Raw genomic sequence first — 26,813 nt, 5'->3', positions numbered from 1 at the left:
ATGGGGATTGATGTTGGCCATTAAAAGAGCCAGCTAGAGTTCTGAGCTCGGGCCTGGGGGGGGGGGGGGGGGGGGGGGGGGTTACAGGCAGGCAGCCTCCCTCCCTGGGCCAGCAGCACTGTATATCAGCATGTTGTCACATGGGCTGATGTCACGGCAGGTCCTTCGGCTAAGAAAACACTCTTCAGTAGGTGACCAGTGCAAAGGCTCACTCACTACCTGGCAATGTGCTACTCATGCCGAGCGGTGCCCTGCACGGGTTCACAGCCATTCAAAATGTAATCTATAGCCTATTTGCTATTCCTGGTCTGTAACAAGAGTGGTTTAAACAAAACAAAGTGATCTGAGTCATCTTGTGGAATTGACTAAACTATAAAACAGATCAGAGCCTTACAAGCTAATCTGTGAAAATGTATTTTACAGATGTGATATGAAGTTTATACAGTTGTGTCCAGAATGAGAAAGGCTTACATGGGATTGTCTATTGTATTTAAAGTAACAGCCGGGACATTGTAGAGAGGGGCCGTGGCCAACTTTTTACAGATTTCCTTTATCCATCACACCATGGTATAACTTTTGTTTCTGAACTTGTCAACCCAAGGAGTCTCTCACATGAACACTTGCTCATTTCACACACTACACTCACAGGACCTTGGAATAATCTGAAAACCCTATCTGAAAAAAGCTATTTGTCCCTTGGTGCATCCACATGAGTTATATCTCTCCCTGTGAACACTTGTGTTTATCTTTTCGTAATCTCCCCCTCTCCATCCCAATAGCTCCCCCGTCAGGACCACTCTGTTACTCTAGGAAGTAAAGCAGCAGTAGGGTCGTCATTATGGGAACATGTATGTTTGTTTATAAGCACAGGGGATGTAATTTAGTCAAAGGACACCTTAAGTTTCAATGCACCACTGTAGTGTGTTTCAGATTACCAAGGTAAATTGCCCATACAGCTCCATATCTTGAGTTTAAGTACATCATTTGATTCTTTATTGTGCATATTATTTTACAGTACCTCTAGTATGAGATTAACTATTGGCCAGATACTCAATTGAGTATCTGAGTATTAAATGAGTTAAATCTACAAAGTTAATCTACACAGACCGACTGTAACACAGTCTAAAAGATTGAGTGTCAACTTCGTACAAAACCCAGAACCAGCTTTATTACCAACTCCGCTCAAAAGCATTTCTCTAATGACAAACCAACTCAAAATGAGAAGACAATCCACAGATTAAAAACAGCATAGAATGTTATGTATTCCAATACAACGTACAGTTATTGACACATGTTGACTCGTTGCATCATGTAAAGAACTGCCGGCGGTGAAAAACAGACATCTTTCATTCTTAAAATCGGACATTGAACAAAGTAATTGAATAAGTCTAAATCATGATGGATGATTGCATCAAATAGCTAGTAATAACACGATGGCAAAAATAAAACAAGCTCGAAAAACTGATAGCAAAAGGGGTTTAAAAAAAAAAGGTCCCGTTGGTTCCATTATGTGGCATGCTGAGCCAGGAAGGCTCTTATCCTCTGCAGCAGCTCCTTCTTCACACTATCAGGCACCAGAACTGAGGAGGAAATAAAGATACAGTAGGGATGAGCAGAGGGATGAGAAAAAAGGTACTGTATACACAACAACAAAAAGGCCTAAATACCTCTTCCTTTAGGGGTGATTTCTACCACAAGGTCCTCGACAGTCACATGCTCCAAGCCCTTTTCTTTGATGACATCTGCAAACAGTTCCTTGATGAGTGGCATGATGGTTACACAGTTTTTTTTTTTATAATAAAACAATTATTTTGTTTAAAATGTTGTTTTTCTCTGTCATACTACTAGCCACAATAGCAATTTATGAAGTTGGCTTTCGCTAGCCCAGATATATTCCCAATCTCATAACTAGCTGCCAAGAGCCATTTCAGGCTATAAATGAAGTTAGAGTAGCTAGTGTGTCTAACAATTTTAAACGGCATGCCTGCTGGCAAGGTTGGTAGACTTTAGAAAAGCAAGCAATTACAAAATGTACTGAATGAGACTCACATTCCTTTCAATCTTTTACCCAGAATGTTAAGCAGAGATGCATATTCAGTTTATTAAAATAAAAAAAAGAGCAGACAGGACAATACAGACAGATCAAGAGATTTGATGTGCAGAAAAATATCAATATAATTTTTACATAGAATTAAGCATAATGATTGCTGGAAAAAAATGGTTTCAGGTGTTTGAAAAAATGCTAAATTCTCCTTTGCAAAACTCTTACCTTTGCAATGAGCTTTCAGCTGATCCCTCCATCCGCATTCAGTGAGTTTAGCTCTGAGCAACTCCTTCAATCTGTGGTTCAACCAAAACAAGCAAGAACAGTAGTGACCATAGAGTTGATCGGTCTTCTAATAACGATTAAATAGACATTTGTGAAATGTTCTTACCGCTCTCGTTCACCCATCTCAGTTAATTTCTGATTAATTGTTGCTCTCATCTTGGAATCTTTGCTCATATTCTTTTAGCTGCAAAGGTGAGATTCAGAATGAGTTTATGTTGTGGTGTTAGCTAGCTAGCTTTCATTAGTCAACTGCTGAGGCAGGGATCAGTTTAATAGTTAACATTAGCTAGCTACTGTAAGTCTACAAACAAGGTGGACAGCTGTCTATCATGAAAAATGTTAAGATTTGGGCTGTAGATAACATTAAATCACTCCTCTTTAGAACAAACTACGAGCAGCATAAACCATTGCTAGGCTTTACTTGCTAGCTATTTGCTAACTGTTGACAAGCTAACGTATTTCTGACATTAGCCAGGCAAACAAGCTCGTTCACTATCTGATAATTGGCGATAACAAGCTACATCGCTATCAAGGACGTAAAAATCTCACACTTGCCCAAAACGTTCGATGAAAAGTGCATGCTGTTGCACACAGTGCCAATAAAATTATAACTGGCGAGCTAGTTCGCCACAGCTAATTGTTGTGTCCCACAATGAATAAGGACCCCCAGGAAACCGTTGATACCAGAAAAGGTTCCTAACTTTTAATGAAGTACTATCGTTATGCCACTAGGTGGTAGAGTTGAATAAGGACTCGGATTATAACATAGACTCAACTCTTACAGAGTGATAACGTTACATAGATGAGATCAGTTGAGTTTTATGTTCCTACAATGCCTCTTATTGTACACGTGACCATGAAGTGCTGTTTTTGGCAAGTATTAGATGTTTGCTCAATCCTAATAATATTCGTTAAGAAGAATAACCCTGAGTCTGGGTTAAGATTGTTTTATGAAATCATGAAACTCCATAGTTGAATGCACTGATCGTCAGTTTGGATACTGCTAAATTACAAAATGTAAAAATACAAATATTATGACATCAGTTTAGACGTCAGGTGTTCTGTTTCTTTTTAGCTGTCTAAAAATCAACTTCCATCAATTTGTAGTACAGTCAATTTGTAGTACAGTATTTCAGTTTCCAATCTCTGGTGTTGCACCACTTTTAATATGGTGTTAGAAATATTACTTTATTTTGTGAAATTTTTTATCCTACCTGGAAAATCTTCAGAATTGTATGGAAAACAATTAGCTCAAGAAATCAAATATTGGAACAATATAAAACTTGTGACCTTGTCAAGAAGTTCTGACCTTATGGCGTAATGGTTCAGGTATTGATTTGACAGTCACTGGGCCAGGGTTCAAGCCCCGGTTGGGGCTACCCCTTGAATTTGCTACTTATGACAACATGTTTACACAGGCAGTCCAATTCTGATCTTTTGCCCAATTATGGTCAAAAGATAGGATGTGAACGGTCAAAAGACCAATAATTGGGTAAAATATCAGAATTGGGCTGCCTGTGTAAATGCAGCCCATGTGTTTGAAACTCTTTTTCAAATGAGTCAAGGGAGAGAAGGATAGGATAACAATGTTTTGCAAACAAGTTGAAGTAATAGAGTGTGACTAGAAAACAAAGTTAACCAGGCTGAAATTGCTGCAGTTTTGAAATGGTATCCTAGGGTTGGTTTAAAGGAGGATCAAACATGATAGTGGATTTTCTAAGACACTTGGCACCGTCTCCTAATTCCTTAATGGGGTACTCCTGCCAACCATTAGCCACCTGGGGTTACTGAAAATGTTTATTTTCTCAGAAGTATTTTGATGAATGATCTGTGCATAACCCCTTACATCACAGTCTAATACATGGGGAAAGAGCAGGGATTAAAAGTGTATTTAGCTGTTAATTTAAGATGTTGAGAAAGACAATGAGAAAAAAACTGCAGATACTTCATCACATCCTTTCTAGATCATATAGGCCTACTACATATACTAATATACTTTGTGTGGTGTTTAGAGAAAGAAGGCATTTAAGGTGACGAGAGTTTACCTCAAATCTTTCATGGTTTAAGAAGAGTTTTGTGTTAAATGCAGCTTGAAAAAACATGCCGTGTCTGCTACAATGTGTTTGAACACGACACTACCGGAGTACTCAAACGAGAAGGAGTTATCCGAGGATAAATAAACCTCAAACTGAAGTTCAAGTATTGATTTAAACTGATCAGTTGACGGTTTCTTCCTGGGTTGAGGTAAACAGATGCCATCCTTCAGAGTCTAGTGGTCCCTGGAATATCCCAACACTGACTACCTGACCGCATAATTAATTAAGTCTGGGCTTTTGGTAAACAAATCTCTCTTTAAAGTACAGGAACCCCCTGCAACCCCTTATTATGTGTAATATTTTTTTTTTTAACTGACAGTCTACTATGCCTGTTCTGCTCAACTACAGTTTAATGAAACACTTTCCTGACTTTTGGAATCCATGAAGAACTTTAATTGCCTCTATTTTACTGACTTTAAAGCACCCAAACTCCAGCAGACCTCTGACTAAATTGACAAGCAGCAAAGAGATTCCCACTGAAGGCAGAAATGCTACTACAAAGTTGGAAAAATGATTGATGGGTTACCTGGTCTGGATGAACTAATGACCTCCCATGTCAGGAGCTCTAAAGTACCGAAGCAGAGCACTTGTTCATCTTGAATTAATCACCTGTAGTAATTGCAAATCATTGTTCATTTGTGTGTTTTGACAAGGGGCCGTTTGATTAATGTAACATGCTTAATATAAATGGAAATTAAAACGATAATTAACACTCAATCTTTATCATGAGTGGTTTCGAAATGTCAATGTTTACACTGGCAAAGACCATTACTTCTTCGGCTCAGCTGCACTTGGTCTTTGAGGTGCCTGTTGCTGTGCGCTGTGCGCTGTGACACAGTGGAGATCAGTGAGCATGCTCAATGAATTGGATGCTACAGGCTAAGTGAGAGACTCAATGCACTGAAGTGACAGGATAATCTTCCTCCCTGGCCCTTTGAGGCACTCCTTATCTCCGTTCCCTGCTCCTCATCCTCCTCCATTACCCCAGTGTTATCTCTGTGGCACAGAGTTTAGGTGAGAAGAATATATAGTGGGAAAGAAAGCTGTGAGAAAGTGAATGAAATATTCATCAAGGCACTTACAGGGTTCAAGGGGATATGCAGAAGTTCTCTCAGTGAATGCTAGCCCAAGAGTAACCCTCAAAACAGAAAAATGGAGCTAAGAAATTAGTAGCTTTATGTGTTCCTTCCAAAATGCGGCAGACACTGATTTATAACAGAGGACAGTTGCAGCTAAATATTAGCTATACTATTCATGCATGTGGAATCATTTGAACCAAAGCCATACGATTTTGTGTTATTGTCAATGCAACACATATACAGGTGCATTCAGAAAGTATTCAGAACCCTTAACTTTTTCCACATTTTGTTACGTTACAGCCTTATTCTAAAATTGCTTAAATAAAACATTTTCCTCATCAATCTACACATAATACCCCATAATAACAAAGTGAAACAGGTTTTCAAATGTATTAAAAATAATAAAAAATAAATACCTTATTTACGTAAGTATTCATAATCTTTGCTATGAGATCTCAGGTGCATCCTGTTTCCATTGACCTTCCTTGAGACGTTTCTACAACTTGGAGTCCACCTGTGGTAAATTAAAAACAAGACTGAACTCTTTGGCCTGAATGCCAAGCGTCATGTCTGGAGGAAACCTGGCACCTTCTCTACAGTGTAGCATGATGGTGGCAGCATCATGCTGTGGGGATGTTTTTCAGCGTCAGGGACTGGGAGACTAGTCAGGATCGAGGAAAAGATTAATGCAACAAGTACAGAGAGATCCTTGATGAAAACTTGCTCCAGAGCACTCAGGAACTCAGATTGGGTTTGAAGGTTCACCTTCCAACAGGACAATGACCCCAGGCACACAGCCAAGACAACGCAGGAGGGGCTTCAGGACAAGTCTTTGAATGTCGTTGAGTGGCCCAGCCAGAGCCCGGGACTTGAACCCGATCGACCATCTCTGGAGAAACCTTAAAATAACTGTGCAGCGACGCTTCCCATCCAACCTGACAAAGCTTGAGAGGATCTGCAGAGAATAATGGGAGAAACTGCCCAAATACAGGTGTGCCAAGCTTGTAGCATCATACCCAAGAAGACTCGAGGCTGAGGGAGACAAGGCGGAGATATAGGAATTTTAAAAAACATTTTATATTTGAGATTCTTCAAAGTAGCCACCCTTTGCCTTGATGACATCTTTGTACACTTTTGGCATTCTCTCAACCAGCTTCACCTGGAATGCTTTTCCAACAGTCTTGAAGGAGTTCCCACATATGCTGGGTACTTGTTGGCTGCTTTTCCAATACTCTTCGGTCCAACTCATCCTAAACCATCTCAATTGGGTTGAGGTTTGGGTGATTGTGAAGGCCAGGTCATCTGATGCAGCACTCCATCACTCTCCTTCACAGCCTGGAGGTGTGTTGGGGCATTGTTCTGTTGAAAAACCATCAAGGACCACCAAGGACCCTGGAACACCACATCAACCAAAAAACTAAAATATATACACATAAACACAAACAAAATACTGCCCTAGTTAGAGCTGCCCGATTGCCCCAACCAACCTCCAGACCTCAGCTACTGTACCTTTGTGCACAGGAAGCACGAAATAGATGACAGGATTGACAGGACAAGAGGACAACACAAAACAACACAAAATAAACTGTGGCCGGTCAAACAAACAGGTTTAATGTCCTCTGAGGTTTTTGCTTTGTCATTATGGGGAATTGTGTGTAGATTGATGAGGGGGAAAAAACATTGTAACTTAACAAAATGTGGAACAAGTCAAGGGGTCTGAATACTTTCCGAACGCACTGTACATATGTAAAAGGAAATGGAGGGCTTGAAGCCAACTGCAACAGTACACTATCATTCTGTCTACTGATTACCCTCTGCCTCATCATCAAATTAATCATTCATCATTTACGAGGACAACTAGTCTGAACTATTGTTGAAACTAGAAAATGACTATTGTTACCGGTTAGAAAATATTTCTCAATCAGAATATATAACCTTTGGGTAGTAATTACATTCCTATGATATACAATATACAACATTTGCATGCAATAGAATATGTTGTGGAGGTGGGGAGCAGGAGTTGGAGATACTGGAGTGTAGCTATGACTTTTATACATATTAGAGTCACTCATTTGGCTGTAGAGTAATTTAATTGGTGAGAAATCTACTTAATCACATTTTAGTGGTTAGCAAAGCAGATAGTATCTTAAATGTCATGTGGTAGGTAATTTGTTTCTGTTCATCAGCTTGAGTAAATTAAAACAAGGTTTCTCATTTATGGCGTGCAAAATTTGCTTCACAATAAACTTGGAAAGCCAGTATGGATGTTTGGAGTATAATTGTGTTATTTTTGACAGGATGAAAACCATGCCTTGAGGTATTTTATTTCTGTTGTGATCATTTAGCACAGATCTTCTAAAACAATAGCTTGCAGGGCAGCAGCTGCATTATGTACAATTATGTACAATGCTCTAAAACCTGAAAAGTATTTCCCAAACCTCTCTCTCTCTCTCTCTCTCTCTCTCTCTCTCTCTCTCTCTCTCTCTCTCTCTCTCTCTCTCTCTCTCACCACACCCCTTTATTTCTCTCTCACCATACTCTCTCTCTCTCTTCCCCTCGCTCTCTCTCTCTCTCTCTCAAAAATGCATGCATTACACACACGCACACGCACACGCACACAAAGACACTCACACTAAGACATTTCATATTAGCCTCCTCTTGCCTGGTCCCTTAGTGACACCAAGAAATCCATCTCTCCCTCAGCACCTGACCTCCCAACACCATCCCTCAGCATCCTTAAAATGGCATTCCCAGAACAGGCTCCATCTATTTACATCTCCACCCCCTCCTAAAAAAACAACACTGCTAGCCCAGTAAACACACAGGAATACAAAAACAGTGTCTGTTAGCTGAAGGGACGCGGGATAACGTGACATCTTGGGTGAAATTAAGTTGTGATGACTCTATAATGATGAATAACATTGTGGGTCAAGGGTAGATAACATATCACCGAGTAAATCTACCTGACAAACTGTATTCAGATGGGACCATAGAATAGGGAATATTGACCCGCGGCTCTATTGAAAATAAGAGTTGTATTGTTGAGCTCTACCATACTGAATTTCCTCAATACACAGAGTACCAAAAATAATAGAAATGTTGAGTTGTCTGTAAGAGTATTTAATATCCAGAATGCTAATTTCAAAAGATATTTCTGTGAGTCATACATCTGGCCGTTCTCTAGTTACTTTGCTCTAGATACATACTTTTGTATGAATTCCAAATGCCATGTTTAACCTCAGCTCCCATCCTTCTGGTTAGTGGGTTTAAAATAGAACAGTCTTAACACTCTTATGTAATAAATCAAGATGACTGCAATCTGAATGTCTAGATAGTGATGCTGTTCTCTCACTGGTTTTTAATCTCAGACATAAACGATGTCACTGCACTAAAGACAAAGGCCAACATTATGTGTGGGTACTACACATAGACATACAGTAGAGTCTGTGTGTGTAAATTGAAGGGAGGCGTGTTTACATTGACAGTTTACATTGAAATGTACTAATTTTAATATGTTGCTGAGGTGCACAATTCTAAGTAGATTCATTGGGCACATAGTTGGAGGCAAATGGATGTGCAGCATTAGAAACCAGGTAGTCTGGGTCCTGGATCCTGATTGGCTGAAAGTCGCGGTGTATCAGACATTATGAACAAGGTAGTTCGAGACCTGAATGCTGATCGGCTGACAGCCGTGGTATATCAGACCGTATACCACAAGTATGACAAAACAGTTATTTTTACTGCTCTAAATACATTGGTAACCAGTTTATAATAGCAATAAGGCACCTCTGGTAGTGCCCAAGAACACCACTTGGTCATATACCACACCTCCTCGGGCCTTATTGCTTCACTATACAATGGCTGAATAGTACCATACTCTCTCCTTCTTTACCTCTTTCCCTCTTCCATTCCTCTCTCTCTCTCTCTCTCTCTCTCTCTCTCTCTCTCTCTCTCGCTCTCGCTCTCGCTCTCGCTCTCGCTCTCGCTCTCGCTCTCTCTCTCTCTCTCTCCACTTACTCTCTGTTTCATTTTTAACCTAATCTATTTCTGCCACAGGGTCTTCACTAATGCAAACAGCAGCAAGCCAGTGGTTCCTGCAAACATCATTACTCAAGCTGGATAATGCCATCATGCCAAGCTCCCTGACACTAGAATGCCAGGGACATTATCTGTGTGTGTCAGCTCCTATACCACATTAACAAACAGGCAGTAGGGCCCCGAATGGCTTCTGAACCTGACTCTTTAATACTTTGATGAATGGAATAGAGTTAGCAGCTTTGCTACATGGCATCCAGAGTCTTTCTAAGAAATACAGGATTTAAAGGAGGTGATTGTTGAGTGAGCCAAGCAGAGAGCGATGAAGGAGACAGAGCAGTGTGATTCCGCTTGCCTTGCTGTTTACCCAGCAAGCCCATTTTGGTTCCTTGGAAGTTTTGGGAACGTCAGTTTTTGGTTTTCCACTGGTTCTGGGAAGGAAGCCATAAGTTTCCTGCCTTTTAAAATGGAAATGACATGCTATTTGAAGGTAATTGAAATAATGTTTAATAACACTGCTAGCTTAGGTTACCTGTTTGAACTTCAAGCACAGATTGGACACATGGAAATTCACTTGCTTATGGTAGAATTAGGAAACCTGCAGAAAACGTTATGCTGAAGTACTGCAATTCCTACAGAAGAATGCTGTTTCTTAATGTTCTCTGAACTTTCTGAGAACATGACTTTAAATAGAACCATGAGGAAATCTGTAGGAAACGTTATGGAAAGGTTGTCTGCAAAATAACCATAGCACTACCAAGCTCTAAGAAACAGGTTCCTACAACGTTATATGCTAGCTGGGTATCCATGCTTGGTTGCATGCAGGCAGGGGGCAGGTGCTCCTTTGCTGCGAGACTTCATTAGCCTGAAGGGAGCCTTCACTGATAAACGACCCGCTTGGCGAGACGTATTTGTCACTGTGTTAGCAGTATCATACTGAGGACGCACACACACATGCACACAAACACATATGCACGCAGACAGACACACACACAGAATTGTGGCCCCGAATGCTGAGTAAGAGTTTTTTGCTATGTGTGCTGAGGGAGCTGGCATTAGACACTAGCTAGAGGCACTGTCACAGCTACACATTCATCACCACAGAGATGAGCTCCGGCATCCCATAATTCACTAGCAGTTATGCCAGCACAACATAAAAAATACTTATTATTTGCATTGGCATATTTGGCAACGAACTAAATAGTATGTGCTTGATTCAAGACACATTGACTATCAGGAAACATAATGATACAACTTATGAAACGTAACTTTTCAATGACTAAAGTGTACAACAAAATAATTGACATTTGAATGTTTCGTAAAAACCTCCTCTTATTCCCGCTGGGGATTAAACTGAAGACTACTACTATAAACATGTATACAGTAAACAGTCACATCCAAAATTACTGGCACCCTTGATTGTCACGCCCTGATCTGTTTCACCTGTCCTTGTGATTGTCTCCACACCCTCCAGGTGTCGCTTATTTTCCCCAGTATATTTATCCCTGTGTTTCCTGTCTCTCTGTGCCAGTTTGTCTTGTATGTTTCCAAGTCAACCAGCGGTTTTCCCGTTCTCCTGCTTTTTGCATTCTCCTTTTTCTAGTCCTCCCGGTTTTTACCCTTGCCTGTTTCTGGACTTTGTACCCGTTCTGCCAGTCCACGGCCGTTCTCTTGCCTACCCCTTTGGATTAATTAACATTGTAAGACTCCGACCATCTGCCTCCTGTGTCTGCATTTGGGTCTCACCTTGTGCCTTGATTTTGATGGCCAAGCACATGTCAAAATCCACAAAGAAATGGTTAATTGACCACAGAATCAACATCTGCATGGCCTATCTCAGTCTCCAGACTTGAACCCCATTGAAAACCTGTGGTTTGAATTGAAGAGGGCGGTCCATAAGAGCAGACAGTATGGAGGCATGGTTGAAAATCCATTCCAATGTGTTTTTCAATCTCATTAAACATTACGGAAAAAGGCTAAGTGCCGTTATCTTCTCAAGGGTAGGGTGCCCAAACCAATTTCTTGAGATTTTTTCAATCATTTGTTCAACCAAAATAAATTCTCTGATCCATGGTATTAGTACAAAATAATATAATTTCCCAAACAAATTGAGCATACGATAATAGCTCAGTATTTTTTTCTCATCTTTATCAAGGGTGCCAATTATTTCTGATGTGATTGCATATGTATCTCACTAACTATAAATCACTTTGTATAAGAGTGTCTGCTAAGCGACTAGAATGTAAATGTCTATGTACTAAGGTGTGTTACATGAGGCACCAGTATGAGGAGGGAACACTAACGAGTCAGTGGTGAAATCCCATTGACTCCCTTGACATTGGCTCCCAACATACAGGACATTGACGAATGACTATAATCAGAGGAGACTGAGCAATGAGAATACACACATTTCCCCATGCTGTATGATGTAAATAGCAGTTGAACATGCAGTGTCTTCTCACTGTGTCCATAGACTAATCTGATTCCCTTCGCATTTCGCCTCGCATGAATCTGTGTTCCTAATCAGCCCAGCTATCATAGAGGTTCCTCTGCTTTCCAAAACAGGGTCTCTCTCAGTTATTGCCAATTGAGCGAGAGTTACTGTTGCATAAGGTATCCTGCGCGCTGCTTTCTATTTACTCAAGTGCATTATTATTATATCTACCTTTCAAATGCCTTAATGATTGTTGATTTGAGCGGAACTTTTGAGGGTCATATTGGGTCAGTCCATGGTTAGGCCACAACTAAGCAACTCTAACCCAGTAGTGAGATTGAAAAAAGGGCAGCAAGATCAAGGCTCATCTCATTCTCTAAATGGAAATAAATCTGTTTAACGTTGTTTGTAATTGAACGTGTCCAAGGCCTCTCTGATTGGCTTCTTTGGATGACTGTGAGGACACTTTCTGCATAAATTCGATTTAACATTGGTATGTCACGCGAGCACTCACCATTCACTGCTGTTGCATACCTACAACTTGTGAAGGATTTGTGTGATCCACCCTATACACCAAAGCAATGGCTGGCCAAAGCAATGGCTGACCAAAGCAATGGCTGGCCAATCCTGGCCAGGATCCAGGTCTACTGTTGTGATCTAAAAAGCATCCGTCACAACTCACCAGTGGATCCTGACCCATCAAATGGCAACACTGATTTCAACTCGACTCTAAACATAACTGCACCAGGCCATTTCTTAGCCTCTTTGGTAAGTGTGACATGTTTCATGATAAAGTATGAGTTTAGTTGCTCATAATGTTCTCTTTTTGTTTGCTGTCCTTTTGGCCCATTGGGAAATGATGGTTATTGTCTAGGTGTAGATGTTTTCCTTCCTGAGTGCGCTACTGACGTCAGACTGAGACGGATCCCATTTTGATACAATGTTAAAAACACATTTAATTCCCCACATGAAACCCATCTTAGCCTCTTATCATCTATACCTTATTATGAAATCATTGTTAGCACTCCTGCTGCCCCCCCCCCCCCCCCACACACACACACACAATCATACACACATAGACACATACACACAAACACAGAGTAGTACACACAACACACAGTAGTAGACACTTCCTTTCATATTCCGTAGAGTAAGCCTATTCCCTTCACAATCCTTGAAAGCTTGAGTCACTTCAGAACTATGAAACTACAACGCTCAAATTGTTAGGTTGCTATAGTGACCGCTGAACTGATGCTGATGGTTTGAATAGAACCTCAGTAGGTAAAATTGGTCTCAATACCCTTCCATGCCACAGATTTCCTATTCTCTGAATGGGTTTGGAGAGATAATGCACATTATTAGTTAATACTTTAACGCTAATGCACTTACGCAAATTCCACACAATAGTTTTCCTTTTTTCTTCATTATGACCATTTACAGAATGACCTATTTAAACATTATAATTTCAAATTTCGAGTTTATATAAAACAGAACATAATGATTTGCGGTAAAAAAGAAAAAAATCCAATATTTGTGATTCTCTTCTATGTCTACCGTGACAAGGTACATTTTGAATTAGCAAAGAAGCCTTCGATACAGTAAGAAGGAGAGGTGAGGGTTAAAAGTTCTTCCATGCATAATTAGATTCACTGCTACTCACACATCAAGACAAAATGCAATTGAATAGAACCAGCTACAGTTCAGGTGTTTGGCTGCTTCCTGTGAAGTTATGGTATAAAGGGTTTTAGAGACAGATACTTATGAAGATGCAAAAGAAATGGAGAGGATACCGATGCGTGAGAGATGAGGAAAGAGAGGAAGTGGGAGCAGAGCGAGGGGATGACAGAGGCTCGCCTCGTGGGAGACTGTTGCTGATTACTGCTGAGGTGTGGTGGACTCCCGGGCGCTTATAACCGCCCGAAGCATCGCCCAGGTGGGGGCTACACGTTTCGGTGGTGGATCTGTTCTAGCCTAGCTACAGAGAAGGAGTAGCTGTGAACTTCAGAGACAGAGGTGCTTGATAAAGAGCTTTGAGATTATGTATGAAAAGTGCTACATTAAATAAATCTATTATTATTATTTACAGACTCAAATTACACTCTACTTAAGTGATAATACCCAAGAATCTGGTGTTTGTTGGATATATTGGCACGGGTGTTGTTAGTCTCGAGACGAAGTATACACATGCTGTATATTTCAAAGTGAACCCCATTCTAACAATCACCTTCCCTACCAAAGACAGAGAGTCTGTTATTGAAGACACAATGTATTGTAATGACCCTAGGGGATATGTGCCTCACATTGTTTTCCAACTGGGATATCGTTATTGGGATTGTGGCTGGGGTGTTTTTCTATCTCAATTTACAATACTTAAAATACGTTATTTTGTTGAATTGTTTACACAAAAATGCATACACTGAGTGTACAAAACATTAGGAACACCGGCTCTTTCCCTGACATCGACTGACCAGGTGAATCCAGGTAAAAGCTTTTTTTTTGATGTCACTTGTTAAATCCACTTCAATCAGTGTAGGTGAAGAGGAGGAGACATGTTAAAGAAGGATTTTTAAGTCTTAAGAGAGTTGACACGGGTGCCATTCAGAGGGTGAATGGGCAAGACAAAATATGTAAGTGCCTTTGAACGGGGTATGGTAGTAGGTGTCAGGCGCACTGGTTTGAGTGTGTCAAGAACTGCAACGCTGCTGGGTTTTTCATGCTCAACAGTTTCCTGTGACATTGTGTAACTGTTGGATGTCCAATGGTGGCAGAGAGGATGGTGCGTTACAGCCAGTAGCGCTAGCCAGCCAGTAGCATAGACAAGAAGGGTTAGCTATCAGTTGTTTCAGTCAAGATTCGAGGGGTAACATCTGTCTTTTTCTTCTACCAATTCAAAGTTATGCAAATATTTCCACGATAAAGGTTAATGTCTCTGCCATTTATTTTCAATTAAGCCTGAACAGGGGCGAATTTCTATCCAGGCGGAACAGTCGGCGGTGCTCGTGAATGCCGCTCAGCCAAGAAAATAGGTGTCTGCTCTATTCTTCAAACGGTGCTGTGTTAGCTAGCTGCTAACACTATCAGTTTACAGAGTCACATTTATTAACAACAAAAATCATTGTTTTTGAATACATTTTTGGGGTGAATCATTTCTGTTGCATGTAAATATTTGCTTTATGAATGCTTATGGTAGGGTGACCAGACATCCCCGATTTCCAGGGACAGTCCCCGGTTTTGTTGGCCTGTCCCCGACTATAGCTGTCCCTGAAAATGTCCCCGATTAGTCCTCAGCAACTCTGAAGTTAAATTATTTCAATAATCGAGCACTGTATCCAATCAGATTTGCATGTAACATTGAAGTCTATCCTAATAACAAACTTGTCTGCTACCTTTTTACGAGAATGCTTGATCAGTGATACATAGTAACCACCACATGATCGACCATGAACATCCTGGAACTTCCTTTAGCGGGGAGACTGAGGAGGATGGAAGGTTGTGGCTGTAGACCTTGTGCTCAATCCGAGGGAGGGAGAGGAGTTACTGTGTGTGTCTGTGTGCGCTTGCCTACATTTGTGTGCATTTGTGCATGTGTGTGCGAGTGAGAAAGTGGTGACGCAAAAAGGGTGAGGTGAGGCAGAGTGACAGGGCGAGGCAGAGTGACAGGGCGAGGCAGAGTGACAGGGTGAGGCAGAGTGACAGGGTGAGGCAGAGTGACAGGGCGAGGCAGAGTGACAGGGCGAGGCAGAGTGACAGTGTGAGGCAGAGTGACAGTGTGAGGCAGAGTGACAGTGTGAGGCAGAGTGACAGGGTGAGGTAGAGTGACAGGGTGAGGTAGAGTGACAGGGTGAGGTAGAGTGACAGTGTGAGGCAGAGTGACAGGGTGAGGCAGAGTGACAGGTTGAGGCAGAGTGACAGGGTGAGGTAGAGTGACAAGGTGAGGCAGAGTGACAGGGTGAGGCAGAGTGACAGGGTGAGGTAGAGTGACAAGGTGAGGCAGAGTGACAGGGTGAGGCAGAGTGACAGGGTGAGGCAGAGTGACAGGGCGAGGCAGAGTGACAGGGCGAGGCAGAGTGACAGGGCGAGGCAGAGTGACAGGGTGAGGCAGAGTGGCAGGGTGAGGTAGAGTGAGAGAATGAAAGAGAACGACGGAGCAGCAGAAACAAGAATATATGAATTATTTCCCATCGACTTTTAGCAGCAGAGACTCCTAGAAGAGGGGAGGGTGTTTTTTTGGAAGGGAACAGTATGTTCTTCTGTCAGCACAGAAGATTAACTTCAAATGACTAGGACAAGATTCATGAGTACAATGAGTGTATGCAAATTTTTTTTTAAAGTAGTTTGCTTAATATACCTCAAATGGTCTTTCCCTCTGTCTTTCCCTCTTTCTCCCTTTCTGTCCCTCCCTTTCTGTGTGTCTGTCCATCTGTCTGTCTGTTTACTTTTGTGTGACTGTTCATCCGTGCACATATGTGTGTTCACACATCAAGTAGCTCTTATAGCACTCTAGTGCCTCATGTCACCCACCTCACATCTCTAGATGCTCTCTGTTGCCATCTGTCTCCTGCCCATCTGTGTATCTAAGGACAGATGAGGTAATGGGTTTTTGGATGGGTTGGAATAGGCTTTCAACTGATTTGGAGGGCTACTGAACGCAGGTGATTCTCAAAAAGAACGACTGAACTGAACAGACACCGTCTGTATTGAAGCATCACAGAGCCAACCGCTGAGTACACTGCTTAAAACACACACTTCTGTTTGTGGGGAGGAGAAGTAAGCCACAATCAAGGAAGCTGAAATGAAATCTTCTCTAGAAGGTGGCCTTCTGATGTTGTATACTGTGCATGCATGCTTGCGTGCTTGAGTGTGTGCGTTGAGCAGGATCATTTCATACCCCCATTATGAGAAATGGCTCCCTCTAAAGGCTCTCTCTCTCTCTCATGAGGGGGTCTGATGTGCCGCGCTGCACCCAGGATTGGCTATAAGACCTCTTTAATGAAATAAATCTCGCTCAGGCTAAATTCATTAGAATACTGTCAAAACAATTGTGTTGAGCTGGTTTATGAGGGAGGCTGAGCCTGTGGGACCACCATACCATAATTCCACAATGTCCCAGTCTTCCGTTAGTCAGTGACCATAATGACATAATGTCAGAACTCATTCGATCCCCGAGGGAACCAGACAGAACAGTGTTTATTTAATCATGCATCGCGTATAAGCGGATTAATTAATCATGTAATAAACCATTCAACCTTAGGAGTCTATTGACTCACCCGTGCGTCAATGTAAGTAACATAATAAAAAAATCCCCATCAAAATGCGTCAGTTTAAGATAGAGATATCACTTATTATTATTGCATCGGCTGCGTCTCATTCCACCACATCCGCATATGGCGGCCTTCCGCATCTGCGGTGGAAGGGGTCCGAGCTACAGCGAGTTTTGTCAGACCATGTAACATCCCGAAAATCGGTCTTCTCGCGAAAACGTCTGTAGCGTCCGAGCGGTTTGGCATACACACTACTATTACACTCTAGAAAGGGGGCGCCCTCACTCTCACGATGGTGTTCTCCGTTTTGCTCTACGACCCCCACAAGTGTCACGGGACTCATCTGAAGTCAGTAACGCCGACGTGCCAACGTCTGTCCGTAGCGTCCAAACCGTTTGAGCTACAAACTCATAATGACCCCACTATGGAAAGGGAAGACTCTCGTGGGACTTGTCTAAAGGTATCCCATACAAACAAATGGAAGTATGGTGGTAGTTTTGTGGGAACAAAAATAAGGGATTAAATAAGTGTTAAAAAAAAAACGCAAATATTTCCTGAGCTTTAAAATATCTCCTAGATATAGGACAGACATTTCAAAACCTACTTTTTTTACTGTATTTTTTGCCTTTTATAAATGTGTTATTCAATGTGTTTCTATGGGCTATTGTAGTAAAGGCCACATTAAATATTTTATCAAGTAGCTAAATTATCCATGGTATGACCATCCTAAAACAATTATATATGTTAACTTAAACCCCCTCTCCCCCCTCTTAAGAACTGGTATTATCCATTTGCTTTAGCTCAAACACCTGAACAAGTACTGTGTAAAATTGTTGTTATGTTGTTGCTTTCTGTTTCCTCAGAGCTTGTGCAAAATTGTGGTTAGCAGTGGTACGTTTGAAGCAGAAAGGGAGTACAGTAAAAGAGAATGTCATTGTAACGGGGCTATTTTATCATCACAATTGTGTGAAATCTTGAAACGTTGAAATGAGAGGAAGTGTAATAGCTCAAAGCTGAAAAAAAGATGACATTTTAACATTCTCTCGTGTGACATTGCAGGTAGGCTTTGTACTCTTTACTTCAGACCACCTCTCTCCTTCCTTCCTTTCTTTGTCCCCTTTGTGTGTATCCTTTTCCTTCTCTCTCTCTCTAATTCTCCACTTTTCATTTCCTCACTCCTCCTTCTCTGAGAGAAGGTAGATGGTTGTTTGTTCTTTGATGAAACCAGTGAAATGGAAAGTTGAATGGGCAGAGGAGTAGATCGTCATCAGACTTAGCTGTGGTTGAACAACAGCCCTGTGCTAAGCTTCTATAGGAGGTAATGCAAGAGTTGGCCTCCATAGATCAGTGATCAGCAGCAGAGGAAGTAATGGCCCATAGGGGCAATGCAATGGATTTAGACAGAAAGTGTGGCCTGGTCATGGTAGATTCAATCACTCCACTTCCTCTATGCAATGTTGTCTTCGGCTGGAGCAGTCTACTCTTTTAATTGTCCATTAAATTCAATCAATCTCTGCCCATCATCATCATGTTTCCTCATTATACAGTACCTTGTACAGTAGCATGGTTGAATACTCATGTCTCATTGCCTAGAAGGGCATTCTAGGGATGGACATTAAAACCAGATGATGGGACAGTTAGAAATTATATTGGGACACCTTGCAATCATAACGCAATATCGCCTACACATGCAGATCGTACTTGCTACTAAGTTACAGAAGGATAAACCAACAACCACACAAACTGAAATTGGATACATTGTAAATGCAGGTCGAACAGATACTTTTTATTTTAAGCATCTGATGGCCTAACATGGTGAGTGATGAACATGAATTTCTCCGAAACCTATGTTGGAGTCATGACGCAAGTGGCGCTATGCTGTCAAATCCTCCTACGTGTTTCATGTTTGACCAACTGTTGTCAGCAACTGGTATTTTTTAAATGATGTTGCCATACTGGCAGGTTTGCTAGCAACACATGATTTAGCTAGTGTTTGATATGCAATGCAATCTCCCCCTAATGAAAAGTGTTGAATGTCCTGACGAGAGGGCAAACTTTTCTAGCTATGCCAGGAAAAATCGGCCATCATCAGCTCATTGTTGTGGATGTATCCAAATGAATCTCAATAGCTTAAACAAACGCAATTGCAGCTACTTTGCTGTTATTCTGGCTGCAAAGGTCATGACTGTGTAGCTAGTTGGCTAGCTAGCAAGCAAGGGACAAGAACATTGCCAGCGAGCATGGCAACGGAACATATAGAACAAACAACTGGGTCACGTCCATAAATATCGAACTAATCGAACGAACAACTGGATCATGTCTCTATCGCCCAAAATATGAGAAAGTATGAATTCTCGTATAAAACATGCAAATATCAAATATATACTGTATTTATTTTTTTGTTTCTACTGGTAAATGTATCCTTTAGTACTGATTTCTTTGGCAACTATGCTAGAAGAGGGATAAATGCCTCCGTTCTGTACATTACCTTGGGAAAATGAACTCTGCAAAGAGATGATGTCATTGTCAGGTCAAAACAGGTTCCTTTGAAAGTCTGTGTGAGGAGTCTGATCCTTCTCTCATAGGCTACTATCTTCTCCCATCTGGAGTCTAAAACTCTGAGCTGACCTGGGAGCCTCTGCTTCATGAAGAGTGCTTTAACACCCTGGTGGGATGGCGTAGGCGTCCCGGAGACCCTGGGCCTTCATGGTGCACCACAGCACTCAACAAAGAGCGCTAACGTGCCTACTCCCAGGCCTTTAACTCAAAAACATGGACAAAAACATGGACAGGCATCCTTTCTCACGCCAACCTCTCTCTACTATCCCTCAACCCAGTCGCAGTGCTGTCCGTCCACTCTTTCTGTTCTCATCTGTCCTCCGCGCGCGCACACTAACACACACACACACACAACATTGATATGAACAAATTAACATTGAAACATCCATATCCACCCATTCCCTCCATCCACCCTATGGAACAGACTGTGTTCTAGGGCACTTAGAAGGTCTTGAGGGCCCCATTTGTGTGGAAAAGGCCTTCAGGAGCTCTGAGAGAGCTGTCTCTGTAGCCCTGCACTGCCTGGCCTGCTCACCACTAGGTGCATCACTGGAGATCATGTCCTACACATTCAAAATGCAAAGTGCAATATACCTTTCCAGAATTACATTTTGAAGCATCTACTAAGTAGATGTGCATGTTTACAGCAAAATGCAATCACATTCGCTACACACGCACCTATGCATGCACACACACAGCCCAAAGCACACACACAGCACACACACAACACACTGTAATGGTTGCCGTCTTCCTCTTCTGAGGAGGAGTAGGAAATATCAGATCAATATGCAGCGTGGTAAGTGTTCGTCATATTTATTACACTGAACACAGGAAACAAACAAACAAGTGAATAAAGAAAAAACGAAACAGTCCGGAATGGTGAAAAACACTGAAACGGAAAATCACCCACCAACAAGAGTGGGAAAACAGGCTGCCTACGTATGGTTCTCAATCAGAGACAACACTTGACAGCTGCCTCTGATTGGGAACCATACCAGGCCAAACACATAGAAATCTAAACACAAGAACAAAACATAGAATGCCCTCCCCAACTCACGCCCTGACCAACCTAAAATAGAAACATACAAAAGGAACTAAGGTCAGGACGTGACACACACACACAAACATGGCATTAATATGACCAAATTATCATTGAAATATCCATACCCACCCATTCACCCTCTGAAGCTATGTTGGCCTGCTCTATAGCTGGACAGAAGACCAGATGCTGCTGGGTGTAGGGTAGGAGGGCCAGTATAGGGAACACTCTTCCTCAGATCTAAAGGAAACCAGGGTAGTGATTGGGAACACTTCCTCATCCTCTGGCTCTGACTCAATGATTATTAAAGATCCAATGGCAACTGTCACAAAAATTCACAACCCAGCCCCTCGCTCTACCATGGTGACCCAAATCACTCCCATCTTCCAGTTAACTCATTCAACCAAATCTTTATTCTCGCCTCTGGAACTCTTCCCTGTGATGAGAGAGAGAGAGAGCGAGAGAGAGAGAGAGAGAGAGAGAGAGACAGAGAGAGACAGAGAGCGAGAGAGAGACCTCTCAACTCTATTTACCAAGCAGTGTAAACAAAGTTTTAGTGTTAATTATACTCCTCATATTCAGTAGAAAGCAGGAAGTGGGGAGTGATAAGGCTATGTTTTGGTTGGCTGCGCTATCGTCCCTGCCAACTTGGTCATCAATCAACAAGCTAATTTAAAAACCTTTCTTATTTTATTTCATAATGTTCAACATTTAAAACAGCCAAACTCTATTCACAGCAGTATTCAGTTGGTAAGAGACAAACATTCAGTAAATGCAAGGAATAGATTGTCCACCATGTGTTATCCAGACAGAAAAGAGAAATGGGCAAAATGACATTTTGATTTAAAAGCAATAAAGAAATTGAATCATTTTTCTGAGGAAACCAGAAAACGTTCAATACATAAATTCAAACAATACTTTAAAACCATTTAAATATAATACATGGGAAAGTTGTGCTGGACTATGGTCGATGAAGAATCAATCTATCTTTATAGAATGTTAGAGTATTTATCTGGTCAATGTGTTAGTGTATTATGTCTGTTTGCAACAGTGTGTTTTATGTGAAAATGTGATCATATTATATATTGCTATTGAAGGAACTGGACCAAGGTGCAGCGTGGTGAGCGTACATATTCTTTTATTTAGAAAAGACTCCGAACAAAACAATACAAAAAACAAACCGTGCCGCTTAAGGCTATGTGCCATAAACAAAGTCAACTTCCCACAAAGACAGGTGGGAAAAGGACTACCTAAGTATGGTTCTCAATCAGAGACAACGATAGACAGCTGTCCCTGATTGAGAACCCTACCCGGCCAAAACATAGAAATGCAAATAATAGAACATAGAATACCCACCCCAAATCACACCCTGACCAAACCAAATAGAGACATGAAAAGGATCTCTAAGGTCAGGGCATGACGATTTTAATGTTTAATGACTCTTGGAAGATTAGTCCACATGAGGACTAAAAGAGATCCTAATAAAATCAAACTCAAGCTTGAGAGCCGCAGCTGATGGGTGGCTCATTGTGAGGCTGATCATGACGCCAGCTCCCCACCTCTGCTTGGTCTATAAACCATTAACCTGTAACTATTTAATCCCATCCTATGATAAGCCCACCTCTACTTCAGGCAGGGATGAAGGAGGCCATATACTCATCTGGTGGCAAATAGCAAATGCTCTCTGATATGAATGCGTTATTGAAGGGGACGCAAAATGGAACACACGTATAGGAGAGAGCTCTAATACAGTTCCTTTCTGACTATAATATGAAATGCAAGAACATGTTCTTTTCTTTTAAGACTTCCTCTGACAAATGTGGGCCTTTGCTGCTTGAGTGACAGCTCACCTTACGTGAATGAATAGCCAATGTAGAAGCACACTTCCATGTGTAAGCACAGTACCGTTTTCCATTGTAGCCAAAGCAGCAAAATCAGTCTTTGCGCAACGGGCGTTTTTCCCCCCCAATGTATCTATTTCATTATTTTCTCTCGGAGCTTGAAGGTGGCTACAGTAGGCATGATTCCCCTTGGGTGGGCTATTGACAGTGAACTTGTTGCCCTCATAGCAACTGGTTAAAGGACAGGCAGCTTGCAAGGGTTCATATTGGCCTGACATTTTAGCTGTCAAGACTTTGTCACACCCCTCAGCCTCCAGCCCTCTGTCCTCATGGGCAGGCTTGACATTGTGCCTCTCTGCATCTTTACAGGGTGTGAATGAGTGCTGCTCCCAGTGCCAGAAGCTTTTCCTGCTGATCGCCGTGCTCAATCATGTCCCGAGCAGTGGTGTTTGTCTTATTTATACATGTATTTCCCCCCTTACCACTTACTCCATCTCCTCTCGTTTTCAGAGCCAATGTTAATGGATGAGCCCCTCTCCATGCCGTACTGCCGTTGTACAGTCATTTTTGCCGTTTCCCTTTTCTGGAGGGTTTTTTCTTTGTTTCAGCACATAAAATACGATAGATAAGCATCCCCGAGGCATGAATAAAACATTGGGTGAATCAATATTGTTGATTTGGGCGAAGAGGTCAGCCCATTGGCAAACAACCAAGATACAAGCTGGTAAGCATTTCCCGTTAGAAAGGTCCCTCCAGAAAGACATGCATCCTGATTCCTGGCACAGAGGGAACATTGGAAAAACAGTATACACAGTCCAAATATGACTTTTTACAGTCTGTTTTTATCCATGGATGCCTAATGAGGCTTTTGTAGTTCCATATAATGTGTGAGCCGAGAGAATGACTGTTCTTTTCATGTCCACTCTCAACAACATACTCAAGCACACTCTCATCATGCATTAGCACAGCACATGCCCCTTTTAGCTTTCAGTGAAAGGATGAAACGAGAACATTGATTCATCGTGCTTCTCTATGAGCTGCATGTGATATCTTACCTGAGAGGCTGCAACAGCCTAATGCAGTTGCGTCTACGTTCTCACAGATATTGCTGAAGATATTGCTTAAGCAAAACTTGGAAGGTCTATTTGTGTTTGCACGTGTGACGCACAGCGAGAGCTGTATGGATGTCCTTCACTTAGGTATTGGCTATGGTTTGATCTTTCCCCCCCTCCCCATCACAGTAACATAGACAATCCTTAAGTGAAGGACACGCTCGTGACAGGTGACCTCCTGGAAAGAGACTGTGGCTGAGGATGAAATCAGCCCACGTTGAAGGTCTCATGCCTGCATCAGCCTCCCACCGTGTTAGAAAAGAGCAGTTCCGGGTTGAAATGAATAGGCACAACAAGCCCGTTCTCTATGGCTATTTCAACGTAACCACATTGGTTGGTGTATGTTCATGGTTCCCAGAGGTTGATGAGGAGAGGTGAGGCTGTTGCGCTTTGGGGACTCTTAGGATGAACGACACCCACTTTCCACTTAACTCCTCTGCTTCTCTTGTCACTTTGTGATCAGAAGGGAGACAAGCCACCAATACTATGGCTGCAAAATATTTGCTGACCTTTTTTTGAAAACCACTCGGTTAAAAATAGCTCTCGTAGCATTTTGGGAAATAATTTTCCCCCTATAAATTTCCCTGCTCCTTGTTGAGAAGCCCCTCACCGATTCCCTCTTGAGAGGACCACCAGAACACAGCATTGCTGCTTGCATCAGAAAAGTCAGAGTGTGGTGTTGTGCATGAAAACACATGTACCCTTTCTTGAGGGAGCTACTCATGTATGACATTTTGAAGCACAGCTGACTATATTTCTTCAACTTGGTAACATTTTGTTTCACATTATAATGGACTCATACAATCATTATATAAATGGACTCAATAATAGTTATTGCTTCATGACTGGTTTTGCTTTCTGTTTTTCTTGTGTATAATCTGTACAAAACTAACGGGACATTTTATCTCCATTTAATAGTAGATACCTGTATAGCATTTAACCTTTTCACATGTACCAACAAACGGGTGTGATCATTCTACAGTGGTCCCTGTTGTGTAAGATCAAACCGGTGTGATTTGAACGCGTGATTAGAACGCTTATTCAGAACGTCCATTTTCGACTGACACAACCATCAACATTTGAGCTGGCCACACGTTTTCTTCACAGAAACATTTAGCACAAACACAGTCCTTACAAAGTTATGTCCAGAATGTGACACCCAGAATGCATCGTATAATGTCAACAAACAGGGCATCAGTCATAGCTCGCAAAATGCTTAGTTCATTATAATCAGTACAACCTTTAAAAAAGTGTTTTACACACATCACAGGTGTCCATTACAATATATGCAATAATCGGAATGCATTATTGGTCACCAGTACTTAAAAACATGTGAATAAAACTGTAAATACATTATGCTCCAAACATACATACATACATACATACATACAGTATGCGCCTACAGTAGAAACGACAACATGATATACAGAAAATAAGGAACTTACTTTGATAGGAATGCACACATGTCCAAAGTTGTTATTTGTAAAGAAAACAACAAGGAAGACAAAGAGAGCGCCAGCAATAAAATTTTCAAATTCTTGCAAGACTGTGCAAATATATGCATACTTGATCTGCTCAAACATGAGTGAAGTGCGGTGGGCTCTCCTCAAAGAGAGGAGTTTGTACGGCTCAGTAAAGCCTCAAACATAAATTGTCAGCAACGCTGAAATGGGTTACTTCTTTGTGAATTAATGAGGAGGCGGAACACACCTCAATTAAAACTGTTGTTAGAAAATACAACTTGTTTTAAAAAATCATTTGAAATTGACAAGTTGAAACAGCCTATAGATAATTATCAGGCAGCGCAGGTTAACTGTCCTGTTGTGTAATAATCCCATTTTGGAACAGTGAGTACATTCTGACATCACTTGCTTAAAACAACTCACGCTGGGGGCGACCGACCGTAAGAGATATTTGGAACTCACATGTGAAAAGGTTCATGTTAATAACAATTACAAAGACTCATCTTCGTCCCTTACAAGAGAAAAACGTAGGGCTGGGCCATTTTGTCTGGCATACCAAGCATGGAGACACTGGCTTGACCGCTCTTGTGCAGTCCAGTGACGATATACTTAGTTTCTGGGCTCTTTCTCTCCATACCCATGCGGGTTGCACTCAAGGTAGCCCGAGACCCCAAGGATGCCGTACTACTATGGCTGACCCTGTAAAACAACACATTTCACTGCTTTCTTAGCTTATGTAACAGGAGGAAACACTTGCAGTGTTAAACTCAGCATCTGTCAATGCCAGGTGTCTGTCATTTCTAATTAAGGGCGTGGCTTCCATGCCCAGGTATAAAAGTTAGTCTGTTTCTCTCATTCAGGAGATCCCTTTATGATTTTTCAGCTTGGTGAATGGTGCAGTGTATCTCGCCACTGGTAGTTGTACTCCTTAGCATGCCTTCCTTGATATTGGTATGTATTTCTTGTGTTGGCCAGATCAGAATTAAAATATATATTGATTTGTGTTGATGAAACAGATTTAATCATGTTGTGTTTGGTCAGCAGTGATTGTGCCACATACCTGAAAGCTCTTGAAAATAAGTGTATTTTGTATCTGATATTTGGCTGGTCATTTCCATGCAAAGAACCTGTTTTAGTTTAGTAGTCCTGAGAATGTCCCCTCGTGTAGGTGTTAGATCCCCCCCCCCCCCCCCCCCCATGTTACACTTACCCTACTTCACCCACTGCAGCCTCTGCTTATACGCAGACTACGTACCTGACCCCCATGTGAAGAATTGCAGGACATTTGCTTTAAAACTGCAACATTTTCTCTACAGCCCACAGATGGGTTTGTTGTTTAGCGACAAAACCAATGCATATGCAACTATAGGGAATAACTGACTGGGTTTGCTTGGACTGTTGGCAGCATGTAAGCTATTTAGTCTCCAATGTTTACGGAAAAAAGGAATTTGCACTTGGTTAGCTAGTGAACTTTAGCCATATTAGCATAGACTTGACAATAGTTAAAACACCCCAAGAACAAGATTGAACTAGCTGAAATAAGCTACCTATGATTCCCGCATGGC

General features: G+C 41.6%; 1 protein-coding gene across 2 annotated transcripts; it reads right to left on the bottom strand.

The window, feature by feature from the left end:
• Positions 1–1,142: 1,142 nt before the first annotated feature.
• LOC110518743 (transcription and mRNA export factor ENY2-2) lies at positions 1,143–3,015 on the bottom strand. 2 transcript variants are annotated; one of them, XM_021596186.3, is made up of 5 exons: positions 2,879–3,015; positions 2,436–2,513; positions 2,270–2,340; positions 1,668–1,742; positions 1,143–1,580 (listed from the first exon to the last, which is right to left on the bottom strand). In XM_021596186.3, exons 2-5 carry the CDS (start codon positions 2,501–2,503, stop codon positions 1,507–1,509), a joined length of 288 nt encoding a protein of 95 aa, XP_021451861.1. In that variant the 5' UTR covers positions 2,504–2,513; positions 2,879–3,015; the 3' UTR covers positions 1,143–1,506. The 2 variants fall into 2 exon arrangements, with proteins under 2 accessions (XP_021451861.1, XP_021451855.1); XM_021596180.3 differs by having other exon boundaries at positions 2,885–3,015.
• Between the last annotated feature and the right edge of the window lie 23,798 nt (positions 3,016–26,813).

Source organism: Oncorhynchus mykiss, chromosome 3 (assembly GCF_057628025.1).
Source record: "Oncorhynchus mykiss isolate SJ-2025 chromosome 3, ASM5762802v1, whole genome shotgun sequence".
NCBI lineage: Eukaryota > Metazoa > Chordata > Actinopteri > Salmoniformes > Salmonidae > Oncorhynchus > Oncorhynchus mykiss.
The sequence above is the reverse complement of the archived record's forward strand: the minus strand, read 5'-3'. Positions and strand labels throughout refer to the sequence as shown.